General features: G+C 47.4%; 1 protein-coding gene across 1 annotated transcript in view; it reads right to left on the bottom strand.

Moving 5' to 3' along the window:
* The window catches only part of LOC138246014 (unconventional myosin-XVB-like), a 794,810-nt gene that overhangs the window by 265,152 nt on the left and 507,203 nt on the right, over positions 1-22,455 (bottom strand). Inside the window, exon 29 of the mRNA XM_069200161.1 lies at positions 8,902-9,002. Within this exon, the coding sequence (XP_069056262.1) occupies positions 8,902-9,002 (101 nt within the window). The remainder of the gene's footprint in view (positions 1-8,901; positions 9,003-22,455) is intronic.

The raw sequence follows: 22,455 nt of genomic DNA, 5'->3' as shown, positions 1-22,455 counted from the left end.
CATTTTGAAGGTCTATGCATAATAAGGAGGCAAAATAGTGTCTATTTCTCCATCATCTTCCCCAGCATATGGAACATCCTGAGGGTTTTATAAGGCATCTGAGTCAAAGCCTCAAGTCGTCAAAAATACTGACACCCATGCAAAGACACTTCTATCACAAGTGGATGGAGCCTTAGTAATCTCATAGCGAGACACTGGCCAAGATCCAGCTGAGCTAAGTTTCTGATCCAAGATCAGTATCAGGGCTGATCCAGCACAGGCCGCTGGAACCAGGCCTGCCCTGCCATTCAACTAAGGAGTGGAGGGGTCAGTGAAGACTAAAGGAAAGCACCCCAGGGGGACCCAGAGTCTTTTGTAAAAAGATGTGGCATTGCCTCCTTACAAATCTCTATCTGGTCCAGAATCGAGGCAGGGCCCAGAAATTCAGTACACACCACCACAAGCTGTGGAATGGGGTCAGAATCAGGCAACTGGTGCGGTCAGGCTTTTTGGATCACAGACTACATACTGTTTACCAGAGCAGAAGTGATGGAGGAAGACTCCTGCCAGGGCTCCTTGTGCAATTAAATTTGAACCTGGACTTCATCTTAGACATAGCAGAGGATGGGTAGGTACCTCAACTGGGATCCAGATATGGAGTGGGACGGGTTCTGATGCTCAGAGATGTACATCTTTGCATCATGTTCCCTAATGGCTTTCAGTCCATCCTGGAATACTTGTTACGTAACTTTGAATCATGCTTGGATCCGAGGTACCAAAGACAGGTGCTATGAGGGTCTCTAACCGATATCATGAAAGTGCAGCGCATTCTGAAGCCTATAGTCTTCTGGGAGACAACTCTACATACTGTTACTAAAAACATTTTGAGAATTGGTAAAGCACCAACAAAGTTCAGGAATGGCAATCCAGATCCACTTTGAAGAGCATGGAGAAAAGGTCACCAGCACACAAGGGTGGCGTCTGCATATGGGTCCACAAAGTCATTTTCCGAGGCAGAATGAGGCCAACCTGGGGCCCAAAGATTCCACCTATCAGTGTATGTAAGCAATTGCTAAAAGGCTTCCAGATTCAGTTTTGCACCCTGGAGAATTCAAAAGGTGAGGGATCTACGGATAGAAGAACCATTCAGAACTACAAACCACAAGATAATTGTTTGAGTTCTTTACTACGCCAAACGTAGCCCAACTCAGTGTATAGCTGCAGCTTATCATACATGGAGACAACCTGCCATCAAATGCACCTCTCCACTTAACAGCAAAGGCAGGAAAAAAGGTACTATGGGCAAATGAGAAATATGCTTGCAACATACTTTGTTAAGAGTGCTACAGTCATCTCAGAAACGTCGCACACAGCAGTGACTTGAAAAATAGAGATGTCTGACCGAAGCAAATTCTGAAGGAAATAAATTGGTGCAGCTACCAAAATGAACAGCCTACCTTCAGTAATGCTCTTTCTGGTAAAGAATTTATCTAACAACAGATTCCTTTTGCCTATTCCCCAGATGTCACACTTGATCCGGAAATGTTTGAGCAGTACCTCTCCATGCTGATAGGTAGAGCCTTGCAGCTTTGCACTGATGCTGTTCCATTCCAGAAATGATGTGCAGGGTCAATGCTCTGACGTCAGCTACTTTTAAGGCTGTCAGGCACCCCAAGATGCACAGCCCGAACAGCAAATTAGCTTTGACCTTTGTGCATATTCCAAGACTTGAGATCTTATTGGATAGAGTTCAATTCTCAGAATGGGGATGAACGGGGGTTAGTGAGGAATCTATGGTTAGACAAAGTCTCTACCAGAAAGAGAGCTACAGAAGGGAACATGTTCTTCTGATAGCGAAGTCTACCTACAGATTGCTCATCTCTTGAAAAGATACCGGAGCAGTAACTACAAGGTGGTGAAATACACGTCTTGGAGAACCTAGCTGTCCAAGCAGAAGTGCTTTGTGAACTTATTGAGTGACACCCACGCAGCTGCCTGACAGATATTCAGGACAGGAACTCAACATGTCAACGCAGTAGTAGCAACTTTGGACATGGCGAAGTGAGCCTACAGTTGCTCTCAAGACTGCTTTTTTGCCAAGCATTATGCAGCGGGAGACAATCTGTTTCTGCACCGCCTTGCCTTATTTTTGCTCCAGCAACCCTCACAAAGAGATGATCATCCACCCAGTTTTGTCTGGTACGATCAATGTAAAAGCACAGCGCTTTATTGGGGTCAAAGCAATGAAGTCTCTCCTCCTCCTTAGAAGAGAGAGGCGGAGCATAGAGCGAAGGCAGGGTAACGGATTGACTGATGTAGAATGGCATCACAACTTTCAGCAAGAAGGATGCTCACATCCTCAGAACAAGTTTGTCTGGGAGGAAGGTGGTGTACGGTGGGTTAACAGAACAGCCTGAAGCTCACTCACTTGCTGTGCCATGCCGAGGTGATGGTGATGAGGAACACTGTGTGTAGGTTGAGGAGCCACAAAGGATAGCTGGGAAATGGCTCACAGGGAGCGCACATCAAATATGTGAGCACCAAGGTAAGGTCCCACTGTTGCATGCAAAAACCAGTGGGAGGAAACAAGTGTTGCAAGCCTTTCAAAAATGCATTACACCTGTTGATTCAAACAATGTAAAAAGGAATGGGTGGAAGGTACCATTTAACTGTGCCCAAAGCAAAGGCTTGCCAGTCGAGAGACAAAACAAACAACAGATCACTTGGCCTGGAGGGGGTCAATCTGAGATGTGCTGCACCAAACCACAAATATGTCCCAAAGACAGGCACATACAGTTTTTGTCAAGGCTCACCTAGCTGCCAAGATGACACCAACCACCTCTGGATGACAGCCAAAGTTGTTCAGCTATTGCTGCTCATACTCGAAACATGAAGGTGAAGCTTATATAGCCGCTGATGTAGAACTCTGCTCTGTTGTTGCAACAGCAAGTCCTCCCAGAGAAGCAGCCTGATTGGAGGACAGATGCTCAAGCCATCGTGAGGAATACCATACTATCTAAGCCCATTCCGGGGCTACTAAGATGACTCTGGCCCAGTTCTTCTTGATCTTCTTCAGAACTCTGGGTAGAAAAGGTATTGGCGGGAAAGCATACACAAGTTCCAAATTCCACTGGAGCTGGAATGCGTCTCTTAGTGAGAGATGCCTTGGAACCTCAAATGTGCAAAAGTGCTAACGTTGTGCATTCTTGGCGGAGGCAAATAGATCAAGCCAAGGTTCTCCGCAGTCGCAGAAGATACCTCATGCCACCTCCAGATGTAACTGACACTCCTGATCCGCTCGGCATTGCCGGCTGAGCTTCTGCACTCTGCCAGGTGGTTCACTGCCAGGGAAACACTTTGATGGTTCAGCCATTTACAGAGACGTATTGACTCCTGGCACAGGGCCCCAGAACCCACTCCACCCTGTTTGTTGCAATACATCATGGCAGTTGTGTTGTCCTTAAGCACAGTACCAACCTCCCCTTAATGAATGGAAGGAAAGACTTAAACTCCAAGCGGGTGACCCAGAGCTCCAGGAGACTGCTATGGAGCTGAACCTCTGTTGAAGACCAAGAGCCTCTTATCTCTACCTCTCCCATGTGGCCATCCCAACCCAATAGTGACGCATCAGTCACCACTGTCAGCTCTGGGTGGGCTTGGGAGAGGGGTCTGCTGCTAACCCAACTGCGTTCCAGTAACCACCATTGCAGATTTTTCACTGCCTCCTCTGAAATCTGGATATATTCGGAAAGGTCTTCTTGCTGTTGGGCCCGCTGAGATTCAGATCCCACTTCAAAGCCCACATACACCATGTGGCAGGTTTGTCTTGCAAGATGCAGGAGGCCATCAGTTCCAGCAACCTACGTTGACTGAAATCCAAGATAGTGAATGAAAGATTGGGATCAAAACCTGAATGTCCTGGACTGTCCTTTCTGGGGGAAGGCCCAAAACTGAACTTTGTCCAGAATGGCTCCATTGAAAGAGACTGTTGGGTGTAACTTTGGCACATTGCTAGTGGACTCCCAAAGATGACGAGTCATTTACCGTAGTCTGGAGATGGTTGACCACTGACTGGTGTGAGCCTGCCTTTGCAGCCATTTGTCAAGGTAAGGGGAGGCTAGAACCTCTGGCATCCGAACGTGTGCTGCTGCCAACTTCATTACTTTTGTCAACACCCCAGGTGCGCCGGCGAGTCCAAAGGGAAGAACAGTGAACTGAAATTGTTTCTCTTCAATATGAACTGCAGGTAACGCCGATGGGTCTGATGCAGGGGTATATGGAAATTGGCACCCTGCAAGTCAAGCACCAGCATCCAGTCTCCAGGGTCATAGGCAGACAAGACCTGGGTCAGTGTGAGAATCTGGAATATTTCCTTCTGGAGAAAGGCATTGAGAGGGTGCAGGGCTTAAATAGGACAAAAAACATGTCCTTCTTTGGCACCAGAAAGTGGCGGGAGTAACAACAGTGACCTACTGTTGGCACAGGCATCCTTTCGATAGGCCCTTTGCCTAAAAGGGCTTGCACTTCATTCTATAAGACGGACAGATGATCCTCTGTCAGTCGTTCCAGAGACAGCAGACATGTAGCAGAGTGGAAGTGAAGGGTAAGGTGTACTCCTTTTGGACTATCTGCAAAACCCACCTTAACGATGTTATGGTCTGCCAACCTAGCAAGAATCGGATTCTGCCTCCATCTCGGTGGATGTGCTCCACTAAGGGCACGCCAAAGGGGTTTGGCAAGTGAGGCTGCAAGGGGAGGGGGCAGCAGACCGAGTAGCTTGCTGACTTTGACCACAAGGGAGGTGGGTCCCTCAGCCGTGAACCTGCTGGGCACCTTGCTGTGGCTGAATGGACTACTAGTATGGAGTACCTCTACTACAATCACAAAAGGAACAGTAGGGCTGAGGCGACTGGTGAGGCAGGCAGATAAGCCAGGGGGAATGCTGTGGCCCTGCTCTCTTTGAATTGCTGCAGAGCAAAATCGGCCTTGTCCCTAAACAGGCAAGTACAATCAAAGGACAAGTCTGCAGGTAACTATTGGACATAGCGTGACAAACTCCTTGACCGCAGCCAGGCGAGGTGGCAAATGGCAATGCTGCTGTCAACAGTTTGCTGGATGGAATCATTGGTATCAAAGCCACAACAAATTGTGAACATGGCTAGTTCACAAATGTCCTTTACAGCTTGGGTCATAGCAGGTATGAGATCTTCTAGGACACCACCAGAGGACTTGAGTCACTGAATCCCAAAAACTGTGGGAACAGCGGCCCTGACCAGGCAACTGGCATTCACAGACCTGAGAGCCAAGTTGGTGGATGTAAATACCCTCTTCCAAAAGGTCTCCACTCATTTGGACTCCCTGTCAGGAAGAGTAGTTGAAAAGGTATTTAGCTTTACTTGACTAGTAGAAGCCTGCACCACCAAGTGTTTAGGGGAGATATGCTAGAAAAAAAATGCAGGGTTGCCCAGGGAAGGGTAGTGGCGTCGCACAGTGGCAATTCACCGGGGGCACCAGAGGCTCCTCAGAGAGTATCTGTAAGTGCTTCATTAAAGGGTAAGGGGAGCTCAGTAGATGTTTTCTCTGGCTAGAGCACTTCTATCAAGACATTGGTTTTGACCTCTAATGTGGGAAGCTGGGCGTTAAGAACTTTGGCTGCCCTGCGCATGACCCTTGAGTAAGGTGTACTCTCCTCAGTGGCAGGGCTTGGGGTTGAGAGGAGTCCCAACTCATGGGAAGTTTCAATACCACTGGCTTCTTGAAGGTCATTATACCAATTTTCTTCATCGTATGGTTGCACTAACTCATCACCAGCATCATAATTGCAGTCTAAACCTGTATCAAATAAGAAATGCAACGTATGTGTTCTTACTTGTGAAGGTGATGGTAAGCCAAGCAGGGGTGGTTGCGCTTCAATGGAAATTGAGCGTGGCCTAGGTCGGGGTCATAGTGACGTGACTCAGAGAGCAGAATGGGCACCTCATCCAGCATCAATGGAGTCAGCATTGGCATCAGGGCTCCGAGAACCGATGTGGGGCATGGCTGAGAAGCTCAGGGGGGCCCAGAAGTGGATTTGTAAGGTCTACCAGATGAGGGCAAACCCACCAGCGGTATCACAGTAGGAGGGCTCTCGGCTCCTATGACCCCATAACCGCACCAGAGAAAGTCGGTAAAGATCCAAATAATTGAAGCATGGCCTAGAAGAACTCTTCGATCTGCCTGTTGCAGATATCACTGGAAACTTAGGTTGTGCTGAGACAAGTTGGGGAATGGGCTCCGACTAACTACAGGAGTTAGACTGAGAGGCATAGCAACGCACTTACACCTTCTCAGAAGTATGTGGAAGGCATGGAGGGACCGGGTCTCACTTGCATTTTTAATGTTCTTTCTTTACATACCTGAAGACCTTGGACGTCATTTAGGGGTCACAGCTCCGACCCCCAGCTTGCCCTTTGCGACCCCTGGCACTGCCTCTGCGACCCTTGGCATCAGAGGTGGCAAATTCAATGCCAGGAACACAGGGGCAGCTTGTCCTTAAGGACGTTGCTTGAGGCACCACTTCCCTGCTTTCAATCAGTTTATTATCCCACTAATAAAGAATGATATTATATTATTCATAATTAGTGTGATAAAAAATTGAGTAGCTGGAATATGACCTCCCTTGGTAGCTGAGGTAAGTAAAAACACTTTTAAATGTATGTTGTGTGCATGCTTGCAGGTGAAAGTGTGTTTATGTAAAAGAGAGTGTGTATGAGAGAATGTGTCTGTATGTGTAAGCATGAGTGTGAGTGAAAGTACACATGAAATGGCGTGCAATGTCACCTCCGCTACCCCTACCATTTTGGTGAATTGGCGTCCATGCTGGAGACGTGGAGTGCAATGACTACCGACCTTGGAAAAGACACCTGTAACTTCTGGACCGGAAACGGGACCAGAACAGAGCCACCAACTTGGACTGATCTTGTCACAGAGTCTTTAAGTGCTTCATCATTTAGAGCTTTACCTTATGGTCTCGTATGGCCTTCGGGTTCATCAACGTGCAGTCACTTCAGGCCATAAACTTGTGGCCAGACCCCAGGCACCACAGGCAAACCTGGTGAGGATCTGTCACTGACATTTGTTTGCAACTGTCCTTACAAGCTTAAAACCTGTTGTTTTGGGAGTTGAGATTTCCCTTGCACACAGATATTTTTTAGAGGTAAATTGTCTTGAAGAGATGGGAGATAGCTCCAGATCTGCATCTGATGGCACGGAAAGAAAGGAACTGATATCAGTGTACACCATTGGTGCCTATATGTACCCTGCACATCATTTTTGGAGTGAATGGCGTCAGTGTGGAGCCTCACAACGTGCAGAAGCACAGCTGAAAAGTGTCTTTATCCAGTTTGATGCCTGAGCAATATTCAAAAGGTGAGGAATCTGCTGTTAGAAGTCTCTAGACAAATATACAATCTATTCTGGCACTTCTGGCAAACAACAGACCGATTGCTCAATGCTACTTTTGAATGCACATTATTCAAGTAGAATGAATCATTTGGTGGTGCCAGAACTACAGGAAACTTGGACAACATCAGTTTCATGTTACCTCACATACTCTAAGTTTCGCATTGGTTTCAAGTAATCTATTATCAGTCCAGGGGTCAGTCCCAGCATGAACAAGATAATCAGTCATTCCTAATCACAAATGTCTTCCTGAAAGTGTGGACAGCACTCATTCAGGAACTTTCAGCAAATTAATTATATTGAAACATTCAGGACTTCAGACCAATGCAATTTGCTCAATGCCTGCCTCACCCATAGTAAAGGGTTCTGAACACAGAAAAAGCATGGCCAACAAGACTGGCCTAGTCTCTGTTCCAATGAGTGGAGTATAATATCTCCACCCCTATCAAAATAAATGCAGATTTTGTGGCTCTTGGCAATAAAGCAGAACTTATTGTCCAGTCTCTCACACTCCACTCTCTTCTCAAATTTAGGTTATTTATGTTTTTTGGGGGTAAAAGCACCCTTATCACACTGCAATGTAATGTGCATTTAGCAAAAACCATTGCTACATATATATTCTGCTGCTCAAATGCTCTGTGGTTCACCTGCACGTTAGGCACCCCGTAAAATATCTATGCTCATCTCGATATGTGTTGAATGGGATTCAGAGTGATTGTAGATTTGACAACAGGTTGTGCAATATCGAACTTCTATCATTCATATTCATAGTTTTGATGTCTTTTATCCGGAAAGTAGCAACAATAGATACTGTATAAAAATGTTATTCCTTTTCAATTTTTTTCACTGAATGAAATGTCTGAACGTGCATCAGTACCACCATACAACCCAAATGGGAAGAGAAGAGGACTAATACCTCAATTTTCAAGTCTGACCTGAGCATCTTCAAGCACTGGTACTGATAAAGGATGTATGTCACGTCTCAGCATCCCTGCTGAGGTGTTATTCCCTAGTGAATCATGATGGTCTCATGAAAGTAGCTAGAGATTAAAAAACAAACACAATATGGCTACAACATGTGTACCCTACACAGGAAGGTTCTAACACTCTGCTACCTATTGTGCAGGGCACTACCCTGACATGCATTGGAATAGTAATGAGGTATACTTCTGTCATTCATTTCATGGAAGATACTTTACAGAAAAGGAATACATTCAAATGAAATACGAGAGATGGCGTTTGCATCAGAAGTGGGAAAATGCTGACAACAAATGGAGAATACTTACATGGTAAGTGGGAAAGGAGTCACCTGAAAATTGGCGAGGTATGCCAGAAGAGGTGGACAGACACTCACAAGAGAATGGAACAGGTATTGGCATATGACTGGGTTTGTATGCCGATAAGAAGGAAGATGATTGTAAGAAAAGGCCATTACACAAGAAGAGTGGGTCAGCTGTTCCAGATACCTGACCTATTACTCACATGGTCCGAACCTCCCGAAAATATTTCATGGCGAACTCGACCATAGTATACTGGTTCCCATCAAGTGAAATTGCGTCTGAGGTGATACTTGGGATGGGGCTCTGCAAAGAAACAGACAAAATACATGAGCTGGCAACACTTCAAAACTAACCTTGACTCAAGGGTGCACCATTTGTCTCCCCTAAAGGAGTTCGTTTATTTCGCCCAAAGGGAAATCACTCTCTCACCTGAAAAGCTTCCTACATCTCACCGGGTAGGGCTCCCTCTTTCTCACCAAAAGCAGCACCCACTAGCTTACCGCAAGGAGCCCTGTCTCAGTTACCACAAGTTACCTTTGAATCACCCCTTGTAGCCCCTTATTTATGTATTGATACATTTATGTGTGTAGATTTATATAACATGGACATGACACAAGGGCGCCATGGAGGTTTATGAAAAATTGATGCATTTTCAGTACAAGTTCGAGCATGATATGTTGCCGCACAGCTAAAACGAAACTTAGCATTGGAATAAGTGGAAGAGGGGTGGGGAAGTTTAATAGAAAAAACACGATGATTATGTAGGGGGCGGTTCCGATGGCGACATGATGCAAACATCTTTCACAAATTTGGGAATGAAACACAGGAGACGTAACATATCATAGAGGCAAAACAAGTAAATATGATGGAGAGGCAGGATTGTAAACATACAATATGTACAGAACCAAGGTGCTAGGAGCGTTTATGCGTATGCAATTACATTTAGATTACTCCTTCTATCTTAATGACACATCATTTCTCTCTCTCACCCACAGGAGACCCTTTTACTCACCATATGGGATTTCCTCTACCATACCTAAAGGAGCTCCTGCTATCTCACTCACAGAAGCTGCTTCTGCCCTACCTATGGATACTCCTCGGTCTCACATGGATGCATGGACCCAGCCACAGAAGAGTAACCCCATTGCTATTCACAAGACGCCCTTTTATAGTTACTGGAGTGCCTGGAGTAAGTCCAACACCACACACGCCCAATCACTTGTATTGCATCATCCTCCCATAGGATAGCAGTAGGGATTCAAAATATAACCCACAGGACCTAATGTTAAAATAAAATCAAAGCTTTTGAATATTTAAGAATTAATATCGATCATACAGCAATGAAACCTGAGCAGAATGATTTGAGGTTTTAAATCTCAGATTGCATTCTGGACCTCAATATCTCTATCACTCATGGGGCAGATTGGACTTGTTAAAATGATCATGCTCCCATGTTTGTAATATTTATTTGAAAACCTTCCAATAGCTCCCTTGACCACATTTTAAAGACTTAGGGCCTGATTTAGATGCTGGATGACACGTTGCCCAGTCACAACTGTGACAGATATCCCGTCCGCTGAAATCTTAATCCCATTATTTTCTATCGGATTTAGACCTCGGCGGACGGGCTATCCGTCCCCATTGTGACAAAGTAACCCATTCGCCAACATCAAAATCAGGCCCTTTCGACTTTACTGCTACTGGCTTGATTAGAGGAGGTGGGAGACGGATGCATGGCCTTTACAACATTACACCTCCAGTAGAGGCAGGGGGACTGGTTCTTCTAGATCTACGGAAATATCTAGTGGCACATATGCAGTGGGTACGCAGGTGGTTAGCTGGGAATTCACTTTCTGAGATGGGCCTGCAAGGGACAAATTTCACTGGTGGTATATTGCAAAGATTAATGTACCCCGTGAGATGTCCTATCAGGCAAAGGCCTACTCTATTATGTACTGCATAGTGGACCTCTGCTTGAGTTTGGGACTCTAGTACAGGACTACAAAGTTTTCAGGTAGTTACGGTTTTATCAACATTTAGTTAGGCAAGTAATGTGGTAGCCATGGGGGTATGGCCTAATACCTGTCGAGTGAGAGGCAGCCTGCAGGAGCTTCCAGCGGGACTCCCACATCCGGTCCAATCATGGCGAGTATCCATGCTCCAGGTGTGTAGTGGGGTCTCAGTGATGCTTGGCGCTTCCTTACAAGCCCCCCTCTTGGTTCTTAAGTGGGATTGAAGAGAGCTTTTCAAGTTGGTTGCACAACTTGAGCCCAACCATGCCTCGGACATTGTTAAAATGGCCGCTTCAAGACCCAGAGCTTCCTGAGGACAGTGGAGGAAGAGTAACGCCAGGGTGCTCGTGCATAATGCAGAGCGGCCCGACATCCATGGCAGCTGCAGTACCCCAGAGGGACTGCTGTGGTGAGGCCTAAATGGCCGGGTGTTACGAGGACCCTGGTGTGGCAACTCCTTTGGCAGCCTGTGGGGTGCGAGCCAGTTGGCCCCCATAGATGCTGGTGGTGGTATGGAGTCCTCAGAACCTTCACATCTTTGGGTGGGAGCTGTGGTTGCTCCCCCTTTTCTTTGTGACACTGAAAGCAAGCTGACAGCTGTGGGCGCTAGGACAGCTCGTAATAAATCTTGGCCATTGCAGAGGCACCAAGGGGCTCTCCCAGTGGCATGTTGAACAACACCTCCCCCTACCATTGGATCCTTATACAACACTTCCCCAGGCCATTTCAGGACACGGAGAAAGGTATTTATGGTGGGACTTGATGGTGGCTGCCCTGGAGGCTGGGGCCCTGCCCTTTCTGCGTGTGGGGGCAACCATTAACTGGCACCCTGTCAGATTTGTAGTCTGACCTGATATGCCTCACGAAACCTACCACTTCTTTCTGCTATTGTGTGTGAATCTCGTCTACTTCCTGGATGCAGCTGCAGGGGTGCCATGTATCGATCCAATAACTGTTGTGGTCCCTCCTGCTCCAAATGATGCCACTTTGAGACTTTCGACCTGTCTCCAATACCCTGGGGAGCAGCCTGTAGACTTACCTTGGGCGGTGAGATGTGTGTGGCACTGGAGGAGATTTACTAATTGGGCCTAGAAGGACTGCGGGTGTCTTCCATTACCAGCTACTTGAGCTATTAAGGACCCTTGTTGTCCTTACATATCCCCCGCCCTCTAACCATGCAGTGCCAAAACTGCTGGAAAGCGGTTCTGGTGCCAGTAGTGAGGGGGCCCCCATGCCCAGAAGAGAGACTAGCCCACTGGGAGAATTGGTGCAGGTCCTACAGGCCAAGCTGGACTCTATCCTGCTGGTTAGAAGAGGCTCGAAAGAAACTTTGGAATACAAAATTGATGTGGTGGCTGACCTCAGCCTGCTCACATGTACCTGCATAACGAGCTGGCGTCTGAAGGCAGCCAGCTTGGAAAATCTGGCATTCCACGAGACTATGAGGGAGGGGATCCCGCGCTACTTTGCTGAGAATTAAGGTACTGCTTTTTCACTACTCACTGAATGTGGGGCCTTCAATGTTGTCCTCCAGGGACAGTGCGTATCAGAATCGGTGGGAGTGCAGCACACTCTATTGAGGGAAACTGTTATTCATGAACAGGCCCTTCAGAGATCTAAAGCACTTGCAGCTGCAGAGACCAAACTTAAAACAGGCTGTATTGAAGGCGAAGGAGAAGGTGGCGGAACATGTGGTGCGCCTCTGCCGTTTCTTTTATAAAGCTTACATGATTTGGGCGCACACCGAGAGGGATACAACTGGACCCTGCTGACATGGTTGGCCAATCCCACTAGGTGTGGTTTGCTGACTTTAGAGTTGGTGACGCCTGAAGGGCCAGGAATTTATACAAAGGATGAAATAAATGGATCCTTCGATGGTAATTATGCCAGACTTTACCTCAAGAGCAATGTACAATGGAAACAGATCATCCATGAATGGCTAAATGACCTTCCACTTTACAGGCTGGTTCCAGAGGGGGCGGAGGCAATAGGATGGGAAGTCAGAGGAGGAAATCTGCGCTGAGTTTCGGCATATGGCTTGTGAGAAACTTGGCCAGATGGCATCATGGTGGAGTTCTATGCAGCCTACATTTACCTGCTAGCTTCCACCTGGCTACTTTGTACTGGGAGGCGCTGATGGCTTGTGTCTTACAACCCACACTGTGGGAGGCCATTATTGTCCCCATGCTCAAACCTGTGAAACCTGCTCCTGATGTGAAGGCTTACAGGCCATTGTCAATGCTGCATGTTGATTATAAACTCCTCAGTAGTATCCTGGCACAGCGTCTGCTGCCCCACGTCATGTCTGATCCATGATGACCAGCCAGGATCTATCCCAGGCCTTTGCCCTCAACATTTGGCGCCTTTTGTTGATTTTGAAGGATGACCCGCCCTGCCGGAATGGGCTGGCTAAATGTCTGTGGACATCGAAAAGGAGTTTGATAGTACAGACAGGGATTTTCTAGGCGCTGTCATGTTTTGTATAGGACTGCTGACCCACTCATCAGAATGGCCTTCCTGCTCAACGCAAGGCTTGTGGCCCGGATTCCGAACAGGAAGAACGATCTCAGGACAGTGTTACATGGAAAGAGGCACCCTTCAGGGGTCCCCGTTTTCCCCCTGCTTTTTGCCATTGGAGTGGACCCCCTGGCATGCATACTTGCAGCAAAATGCTTTATGCTAGCATTCAGTCCCATGGAATTTCCCATTAAATTTTGCTGTATGCCGATGACATGGTACTTTACTTGGGCTATCTGTGCACGGAATCAGAGAAAGCGGTATGTCTTCTCACGAGTTTCGGGAAGGCCTTTGGCCTTCGCATTAAGTGGCTCAAGGCTAGTCTATGCGCCATGAGGTGGGAGTGTAATGTGGTGCAATATCTGGACTTCAAATATATTGTGCGGTCCCTGAACTCCTGATGGTCAACATGGATGCGGCGGTGACAGCTATCTGGGTGAATGTGGGATTTTGGAAGACATTGCCCCTGTCAGTGGTGGGCCTAATAGCCATAGCTAAGATGGTGTCATTGCCTCACCTTTTGTACTTTTTTGCAGACCTCCTGATCGTGGTGTCGCTGAGTACGTTTCAGGAGTTGGACACGTTTCTAATCAACTTGATATGGAATAAGGGGCAACGGCGTGTTGCACTGGCTAAGCTGCAGTGGGGGACCACGCATGGGGTTGAGGAACGCCTCCAACTTTGAACCCTACTACCTGGTGGTGCAATTGCACTGATGTATGGGATAGTTTCGGGGGTAGCTGGGTTTACCGGAGCCCCCGACCACATCCTATTGTAGACTATTTAGCTTAATCTCAAACAGGCCTTCCTTACAATGCTGAATGACCTGCTAGTGCTTTGGGCCTGCTGGCTGAGGGTACTCTGTAGGACGCAGCTGTGAGCCCCTTATTTCCCTGGGCTCCAGCTTCAAGCCCTCCTCACGCAGTTCAGTTGGGTGTAGGGTGGTCATCTGCAGGACTGGGTGAAGGTGGGTTCGGATACGGTGGGTGTATTTTACATGGATGGCGTGTTGCGGCCCTTTGAGGATTTGTGCACTGAATTTGACCTCCCAGCAGGGCGGTGTCTGTTGTATGGTACTCTGTCTGCAACCGTGCATAGGCTCTGGGGGAGGCAAGAAGCAGAACCACAGCTGCTTCATAGTTGTGAATTCCTATGTGATGTCACTAAAACGCAAAGACTGGTCTCAGGGCTGTACAGGGCACTTCATGCAGATGTGCACTCCACACTCACATTACTGAGCGAACAATGGGAAACGGATCTGGGTTCATCTTTGACTGACAGTGACTGGTCTAAAATGTGGGAGGTTGCGCCCAAGATATCCTTCAGTGCCTGCTTCAAACGTATACGTTATTTTTTTTTGTATCATGCTTACCTCATGCCCAGGGAACTAAGCATCTATTTTCCGCTGACTACACCTGAGTACCCTCGTTGTCATGCTGATAATGGAGATCTCCTCCATATGCTATGGAGTTGTGCTCATTTAACCTCTTATTGGTCTGAGGTGGTGTGCCTCTTGGCTGAGGTTACGGAACGTTCCCTGACCCCATCATCCCGGTTATGCCTGCTGGACTCTATTCCCAGCCTGCTAAGAATAAGATTACAACCCAGTTCATTTATTTAGCCCTCATCCTTGACAAAGTACAAGTTGCTTACCTTTGGTAACAATATATCTGGTAGAGGCATATTCTAGTTGCTGATTTCTTACCTTTGAATTTCCTCAGGCGTCAGTCTGGATCCAGAGATTTTTCTTCGAGTAGTACCTCTGTGCGCCGTCAGGTGGCGTCAGTCGATTCCACGGGCGTCGTTGATGTCGTGGTCGCTGTGATGACGTTGCAGTCATATATAGGCGCCACCCCGGTGCGCTGACGTCAGTTTCTTTTCACAACTTTCCACACCAGTAACGCAGAGCTGTGAAGGACACTGAGAATGGTGCAACAAAGCTAGGGCCCTTAAAGGGAAGTTCCTGTCTCTAGAAATTGGTTCACAGCATGGGGAGGATGGGCGGGTCGGTAAGGAATCTGCAACTAGAATATGTCTCTACCAGATATATCGTTACTGAAGGTAAGTAACTTGTACATCTGATAGAGACTTCTAGTTGCAGATTCCTTACCTCTGAATAGATACCCGAGCAATACCATCCTGGTGGGCTGCGAACCAAGATCCCACCAAGAAGTCCTGCAGGACTGAATGGGCAAAGTAGCCGTCCTGAGGACCTGACTGTCCAGGCAGTAGTGTCTGGTAAAAGTGTACAGAGATACCCACGTTGCTGCCTGACAAATGTCCAGGACTGGAACGCCCTGTGCTAGCTCTGTGGTAGCAGCAGTAGCTCTGGTGGAGTGAGCACGCAAACCTTCAGGGGGTTGCTTCTTAGCCAGAGCGTAGCACATTTTGATGCATAAGAGCACCCATCTTGAAATGGTCCTCTTCTGCACCGCCTTCCCCTTCTTTGCACCCACATATACCACAAAGAGTTGATCGTCCACCCGGAAGTCTTTAGTACGATCAAGGTAGGACGCCAACACTCTTTTTGGACCCAGGTGGTGGAATCTCTCCTCTTCATGTGAGGGATGTGGGCGTGCATAAAAGGTAGGCAAACTGATGGACTGCCCGACATGGAAGGGTGTCACTACTTATAGGTAGAAAAGAAGCCCTTGTGCAAAGTACCACTTTGTCAGGGTGTATTGCCAGCAAAGGTGGTTTAGATGAAAGAGCTTGGAGCCCACTTACTCTGCGGCCAAAGGTGATGGCAACCAAGAAGACAGTTTTGATGGTTAAGAGCTGTAAAGGGTAGTTGTGAAGCGGCTTGAATGGGGCACACAAAAGGTATGTTAAGACTAGGTTCAGATCCCATAGGGGCATGATGAATGGGATAGGAGGAAAAGGATGTGTGAGGCCTTTAAGAAACCTCCCAACAATGGGAGATTTGAATAAAGAAGGTTGATCTGATAACTTCAAGAAAGCAGAGATAGCAGAGAGATATCCCTTAAGGGTGCCCAGGGCAGAGCCTTGTTGGGTAAGGGAAATAATAAAGAGAGGAACTTGAGAGAGAGGAGCAGATAGAAGATCAACAGATTTGTCGATGCACCATGCCACAAATTTCTTCCAATGAAAGGCGTATAAAATTTTGGTTGAGGGACGCCTGGCTGCCATGATGATGTTACAGACTTTGGGTGGCAGGTCAAAAGACGTCAACTGTCGCCGCTCAATCTCCGCGCAAGGAGGTGGAGGGTGGACAGGTTCGGGTGGATGACCCTCCCCTGTTGCTGCGACACAAGATCCTCCTGAATAGGCAGTCTGATTGGAGGAGCTATGGCCATGCTTAAGAGCTAGGGATACCAGATTCTTTGTGCCCAGTCCGGAGCCACCAGGATTACTTGGGCCCAGTTTTGCTTGATGTTCTTCAGAACTCTGGGCAGAAGTGGTATAGGTGGAAAGGCATACAGGAGGCTTGAGTTCCACTCTTGACGAAAAGTGTCACAGAGCGAGTGCCACCTTGGAAACTCAAACGCACAAAACAGCTGACATTGCGCGTTTTCTACAGAGGCGAACAAGTCTAACCAAGGTTCTCCCCACTGAAGGAAAAGACCTTGCGCCACCTCCGGATGGAGATGCCATACGTGATTGACTACGCATCGTCGGCTGAGTTAGTCTGCCCTGGTGTTCAGGGAGCCTGCCAGGTGTTGAACCACCAGGAAAACATCCTGATGTTCCAGCCAAGTCTAAAGGTGAAGAGCCTCTTGACAAAGGGTCCACGACCCCACTCGGCCTTGTTTGTTGCAGTACCACATGGCGGTGGTGTTGTAGGTGAACAACTGCACTGCTTTTCCTTTGAGAGAGGAAAGAAATGCTAGTCGAATCACTCGGAGCTCCAGAAGGTTGCCCGGTTTCCGCTGATCTCTGCCTTTCCCATGTGGCCGCCCCATCCCAGGAATGACACATCTGTTACCACTGGAAGGTCTTGTTGGGAAAAGGAGAGGGATCTGATTTGACCCAATCCTGATTCATTTACCACCACTGCAGGTCTCTGGCAGTTCCTTCCAAGATCTGGACCTTGTCGGAGAGATTCCCCTGTTGCTGTGCCCACTGGAACTTCAGGTCCCACTGCAGAACCCGTATATGCCATCTGGCCTTTTGAACTAGCAGGATGCAGGAGGCCATGAGGCCCAGCAGCCTCAGAGTCATTCTCACCGAAATAAAGGATAGAGACTGAAAAATCTGTATCATAGCGGAATATCCTGGACTCGCTTTTCAGGAGGATACGCCCAAAACTGCACTGTGTCCAGAACAGCTCCAATAAAAGGGAGTGTCTGAGAAGAAGTCGTGTGGGACTTCGGCACGTTGATAGAGAACCCCAAAGAATGCAAAAGGTTCGCCATAGTTTGGAGATGGGAGACGACTGTCTGGGGCAAGTTCACCTTCAAAAGCCAATCATCGAGGTCGGGGAAGACTGGAAACCCTAACCTGCGCAGGTGAGCTGCCACCACTACCATCACTTCTGTGAACACCCGAGGGGCAGTGGTAAGGACAAAAGGGAGCACAGTGAACTGAAAGTGCTCGTGACCTACCACGAATCGTAGGTAACGTCTGTGGGCCGGCAAGACCGGGATGTAGAAGTATGCGTCTTGCAAGTCCAGGGCTACCATCCAGTCTCCTGGGTCCAGGGCAGATAGGACCTGAGCCAATGTCAACATTCTGAACTTCTCCTTCTTGAAGAAGAGATTGAGGGACCGAAGATCTAATATAGGATGAAGACCCTTGTCCTTTTTCAGCACCAGAAAGTAGCGGGAATAACAACCACAACCTAGTGCTGGCAGAGGGACCCTTTCTATAGCTCCTTTAGCCAAAAGGGCTTGGACATCCTCGCAGAGATGTGCCATATGATCCTCCGATAGGTGACTGAATGAAGGTGGCATGGCTGGAGGAGATGTCTTGAATCCTGTCACCAACTGGTTGCTGGTGTACCCACGGACTAGGAAAGTTTGGAGGCTGAGGAGGGGGTGAGGGTGCACTTGGCGACCCACTGGCTCCCTGATCCCCGGGAGCGTGGGACCCAGCGTCCACAGCTGTGCAGGGGCTGTACAGCATACGCCGGCCGATGGCTAGGGAGGAAAGGAAGCGGTTGGGTGCCCCTTCCGTAGCCACGAAAGGGGTGAAAGGTGGGCTGATGGGGTCCAGGAGCAGGCGCGAGGCCAAGGGACGGGGCTGTAACTCAGGAATCCTTGAAGCGCTTGAGGGCTGAGTCCACCTTGTCTCCAAAGAGATGTGTGCCATCAAAGGGCATGTCCTTCAGAGATTGCTGGACATCCCCTCAAAAGCCAGATGTTCTCAGCCAGACGTGGCATCTCAATGTCATGGTTGATGCAACCGATCTGACCAGAGAGTCGGCCATATCCAGCCCACAACGAACCATGAACCTTGCTACGTCCCTTTCATCTGTCACGGCTTGGGAAAGGACAGTCCGGGCTTCCTCTGGAACTCTAGGCAGCACTTGCGCGACAATATCCCAGAAAGTATAGGAATAGCGGCCCAAAAGGCACGTGGTGTTCACGGACAACAGTGCTAGACTGGTGGAAGAAAACATCTTCTTCCCCAAGTTGTCCAGTCTTTTTGATTCCCTATCCGGGGGTGCGGTAGGGAATGTGCCCGATGAAGATGAAGCTCTTCCCACGTCGCATCATCCGATCGATGGGGTGAAGTAGAAGAACGTTTATCCTTCTTCGACTTCTTTTTCTTGTGACCCGAATGCCCCAAAGACTTTGAGGACGAAGAGTGGTGGTGACTCCCCGGGCGGTCTCGAGGCCTTCCTCTCGAGCAAGACTGGGAGCAACGCGGAGTCGAGTGTCGGCCCGCCAGCAGCTTTAGGGACCGCTCCTTCAAAGCTTTTGGATTCATGACCCAAAACTCGGAGCACGACTTAGGGTCATGGTCGCCCTCCAAGCAATAGAGACACATGAGGTGTGGCTCCGTCACCGACATAGTTCGGTGACAGGCGATACAGGGTTTGAAGCCGGTCTTACGTGACATCCCTCGACGCAACCACAATCTCGTCACAAAAAGTTAGACAAAAAAGTCGTTGGTAGTCAAAAAATGACTGAGATAGCTCTTTCGCGGGACATGTGCAAAGGTTGGCTCGGAAAGATAAGAACTGACGTCAGCACGCCGGGGTGGTGCCTATATACGACTGCAACATCATCACGGTGACCACGACGCCCGCGGAGTAGACTGACGCCACCTGGTGGCGTGCAGAGGTACTGCTCGAAGAAAAATCTCCAGATCCAGACTGACGCCTGAGGAAATTCAAAAGTAAGGAATCTGCGACAAGAAGTCTCTATTAGATCCTAGGATTATGATGCACTGGAAACATTCCACAGGGCCCATTGTTCAGTGCTGGAAGGCGGATTTGCTGGGCAGACTGGGAGGGAAGTGTGATGCTCTGGGAAGCACATCAGGGCAGGAGGCCCACAGAGTCTGCGCGAGCTTGGGAAGCAATACTGGCTGACCTGCGTGGAGATGAGAACAAAGGTGAATGGGGTGCTAACTTAGTCGCGTGGGACCAGCTTCCACTGAGGGGTGGAGTGCTGCATGGCTACAGAGCTGACTGTCATCCTCATTGACTCATTAGAGCACACCCAACCGTGTGAGAGGAGGAGCGACGAGGGGAAGACATGGCTGATGGCCACACCTTTATCTGGATCAATCCATTGACTCGGCCTGGGGGGGGAGAGCAGACACTACAGGGGGTAGGTGGGTGAGGAGTTTCAGTTGTGGGGCAGTCCATTGACTCGGCCTGGGGGGGGAGAGCAGACACTACAGGGGGTAGGTGGGCGAGTGAGGAGTTTCAGTTGTGGGGCAGTTACCTCAGTAAGGGTGACATCCCATCAATGCATGGATAATACTCAGGCAAATCTCTTACACCTGAAGAACGATTACTGCTTCCCGCTGTGTGAAATGTACCCATGGGTGTTCACTGTTGTTTACTGGCTATTACTGGTTGGCATGTAAGGCACCTTGACCCTCAGTGGTACACTATCTAATGTTTTCTATGTATGTTTTACAGGTCAATCATGATGAAATACTGTATGGTAATAATAATAAAATTGTTTTTTTTTAAAGTCATGTAGGAGTTATGGCGTATCAGATCAGCTGAACCACATACCCACAAAGTTTTACAAACATTACATACTGTGGGAAATGGCAAATGCTTAATTAAGTGGATTTACAGAGCCTACACACATTTAGATGTATCAGAGAGTAAGCTCCGTATGCACTCGGAGACAGACATAGCCTTGCTAGGCATTGCATAATTCAGAATGGAAGAAGATGCTTGTCTACCTGAACAAAATATTGCACAATGCAAGGTTTAAATATATCCAATTAAGTATACAGAACAGAGCACATTTCACACTTAAAAGAGTTAGTGGAATATATCCTTGAGCCTTGTCAAACTGCCCCCCGTTATGCTGAAGAGGCTAATTTTGCACACGCGAGGTGGTCTTGCGACACATTATCGCATTACTGGGTTGATGTTACTACTGGTTTGTCCTAGGTCACAGGGTGTGTAGTTCACATTATTCCTGAGGTTTGCATACTAGGCCTCCTGCTACAGTTTAAAATAGGCAAAGTCACAGAGAAATTTATCGATCTAGCTTTGCTTTTAGCACAGCGTAAAATTACCATAAATTGAAAAAATACAAACCCTCCCTCTGCTACCAGATAGCACTTGGTAGCACTTAAAAAGCTGGAAACAGAAATCCTCTGCAGAGAGGAGGGGGCAGGCTTGAGTAAAACTTTGATAGTGCTTTGCTGGGATGAAATGCTAGAATCAATGAAATCCTCTGCAGAGAGGAGCGGGCGGGCTTAAGTAAAAATGTGATAGTGCTTTGCTGGGATGACATGCTAGAATCAAGGAAACCCTATGATAAGAATGATAAGGGGCCCCCCGTAAAGTCCATTGATCTGCAGTTTTCATATTTTAACTTTATATAGTACTCATTTATTAGCCAAGCAACAAATATGTACACTGAAGATTAATATGCCAATCTTATGGGAAATGACTGTCTTACATGTAATTTATGTTTTGTCTATGACAATGTTTGTAGGTGAGTAGCACTATTTGCAGTTGTATGAATACTATGGGTAGTATTATACTGTATGGCAATGTTAGGATTATTGTAGAGCAGATAATGAAGTGAAAGAGAATGTTAGAAAATACCTAAAATAGCACAAACAAATACCAGGGACAAATATGTAATCATACTATTTTGACTGATGTGCTTATAAATTACTAAAATAAATTTTTAAAGGAATAAAAATATATTTCAAAAAGGTTAAACTGAATTAAATTATTAAAGCTGTTCAGAAATATGCATTCATTTTATTTTTCAAATATTTATATATTTATTATGTTGTGTAAATTGTCTAAAAATAAATCAATTATCAAAATATTTTAAAATATTTTATTCGCCTTTTACAGTTCAAAATTAATATAAAATTGATATTAATCAAAAATAAATTGCTGGTTATTTAATATTAAGTTACTAATACTGCAACATTGTATTATATCACTCGATATTTAGCATAAGCATATACAATTAACACTAGTATTTAACTCAAAAATATTGTATCTATTTTTTTTAAACGTTGAATGCACTTTTAAACTTTTTTCTACACTTTATCATGCGGAAATCTCATCTCCCCCGTTGCAGAGATCTCTGCCAACTGTGAGGGACATCAAGTAATATCATAAAGTCACTACTAGTACTTTAAGGTCCTATTTGACGTTTTTAATTAAATCAAATCAAATCAAATCATAAACATTTATAAAGCGCGCTACTCAAACCGTGAGGGTCTCAAGGCGCTAGGGGGAAGGGGTTACTGCTGCTCGAAGAGCCAGGTCTTGAATTGTCTCCGGATTGCGGAGTGGTCCTGGGTGGTCCTGAGGTTGGTGGGGAGGGAATTCCATGTCTTGGCCGCCAGGTAGGAGAAGGACCTCCCACCTGCCGTGGTGCGGCGGATGCGAGGGACGGCGGCGAGAGCGAGGTTGGCGGAGCGAAGATGACGGGTGGGTGTGTAGAAACTGAGGCGGTGGTTGAGGTATTCGGGTCCATTGTTGTGGAGGGCTTTGTGTGCGTGGGTGAGGAGTCGGAAGGTGATCCTTTTGTTGACGGGAAGCCAGTGCAGGTGTCTCAGGTGGGCGGAGATGTGGCTGTTGCAGGGTATGTTGAGGA

Source organism: Pleurodeles waltl, chromosome 7, assembly GCF_031143425.1.
Source record: "Pleurodeles waltl isolate 20211129_DDA chromosome 7, aPleWal1.hap1.20221129, whole genome shotgun sequence".
NCBI classification, from domain to species: domain Eukaryota; kingdom Metazoa; phylum Chordata; class Amphibia; order Caudata; family Salamandridae; genus Pleurodeles; species Pleurodeles waltl.
Note: the sequence above shows the minus strand (reverse complement) of the source record. Positions and strands in the feature narration are given on the sequence as shown.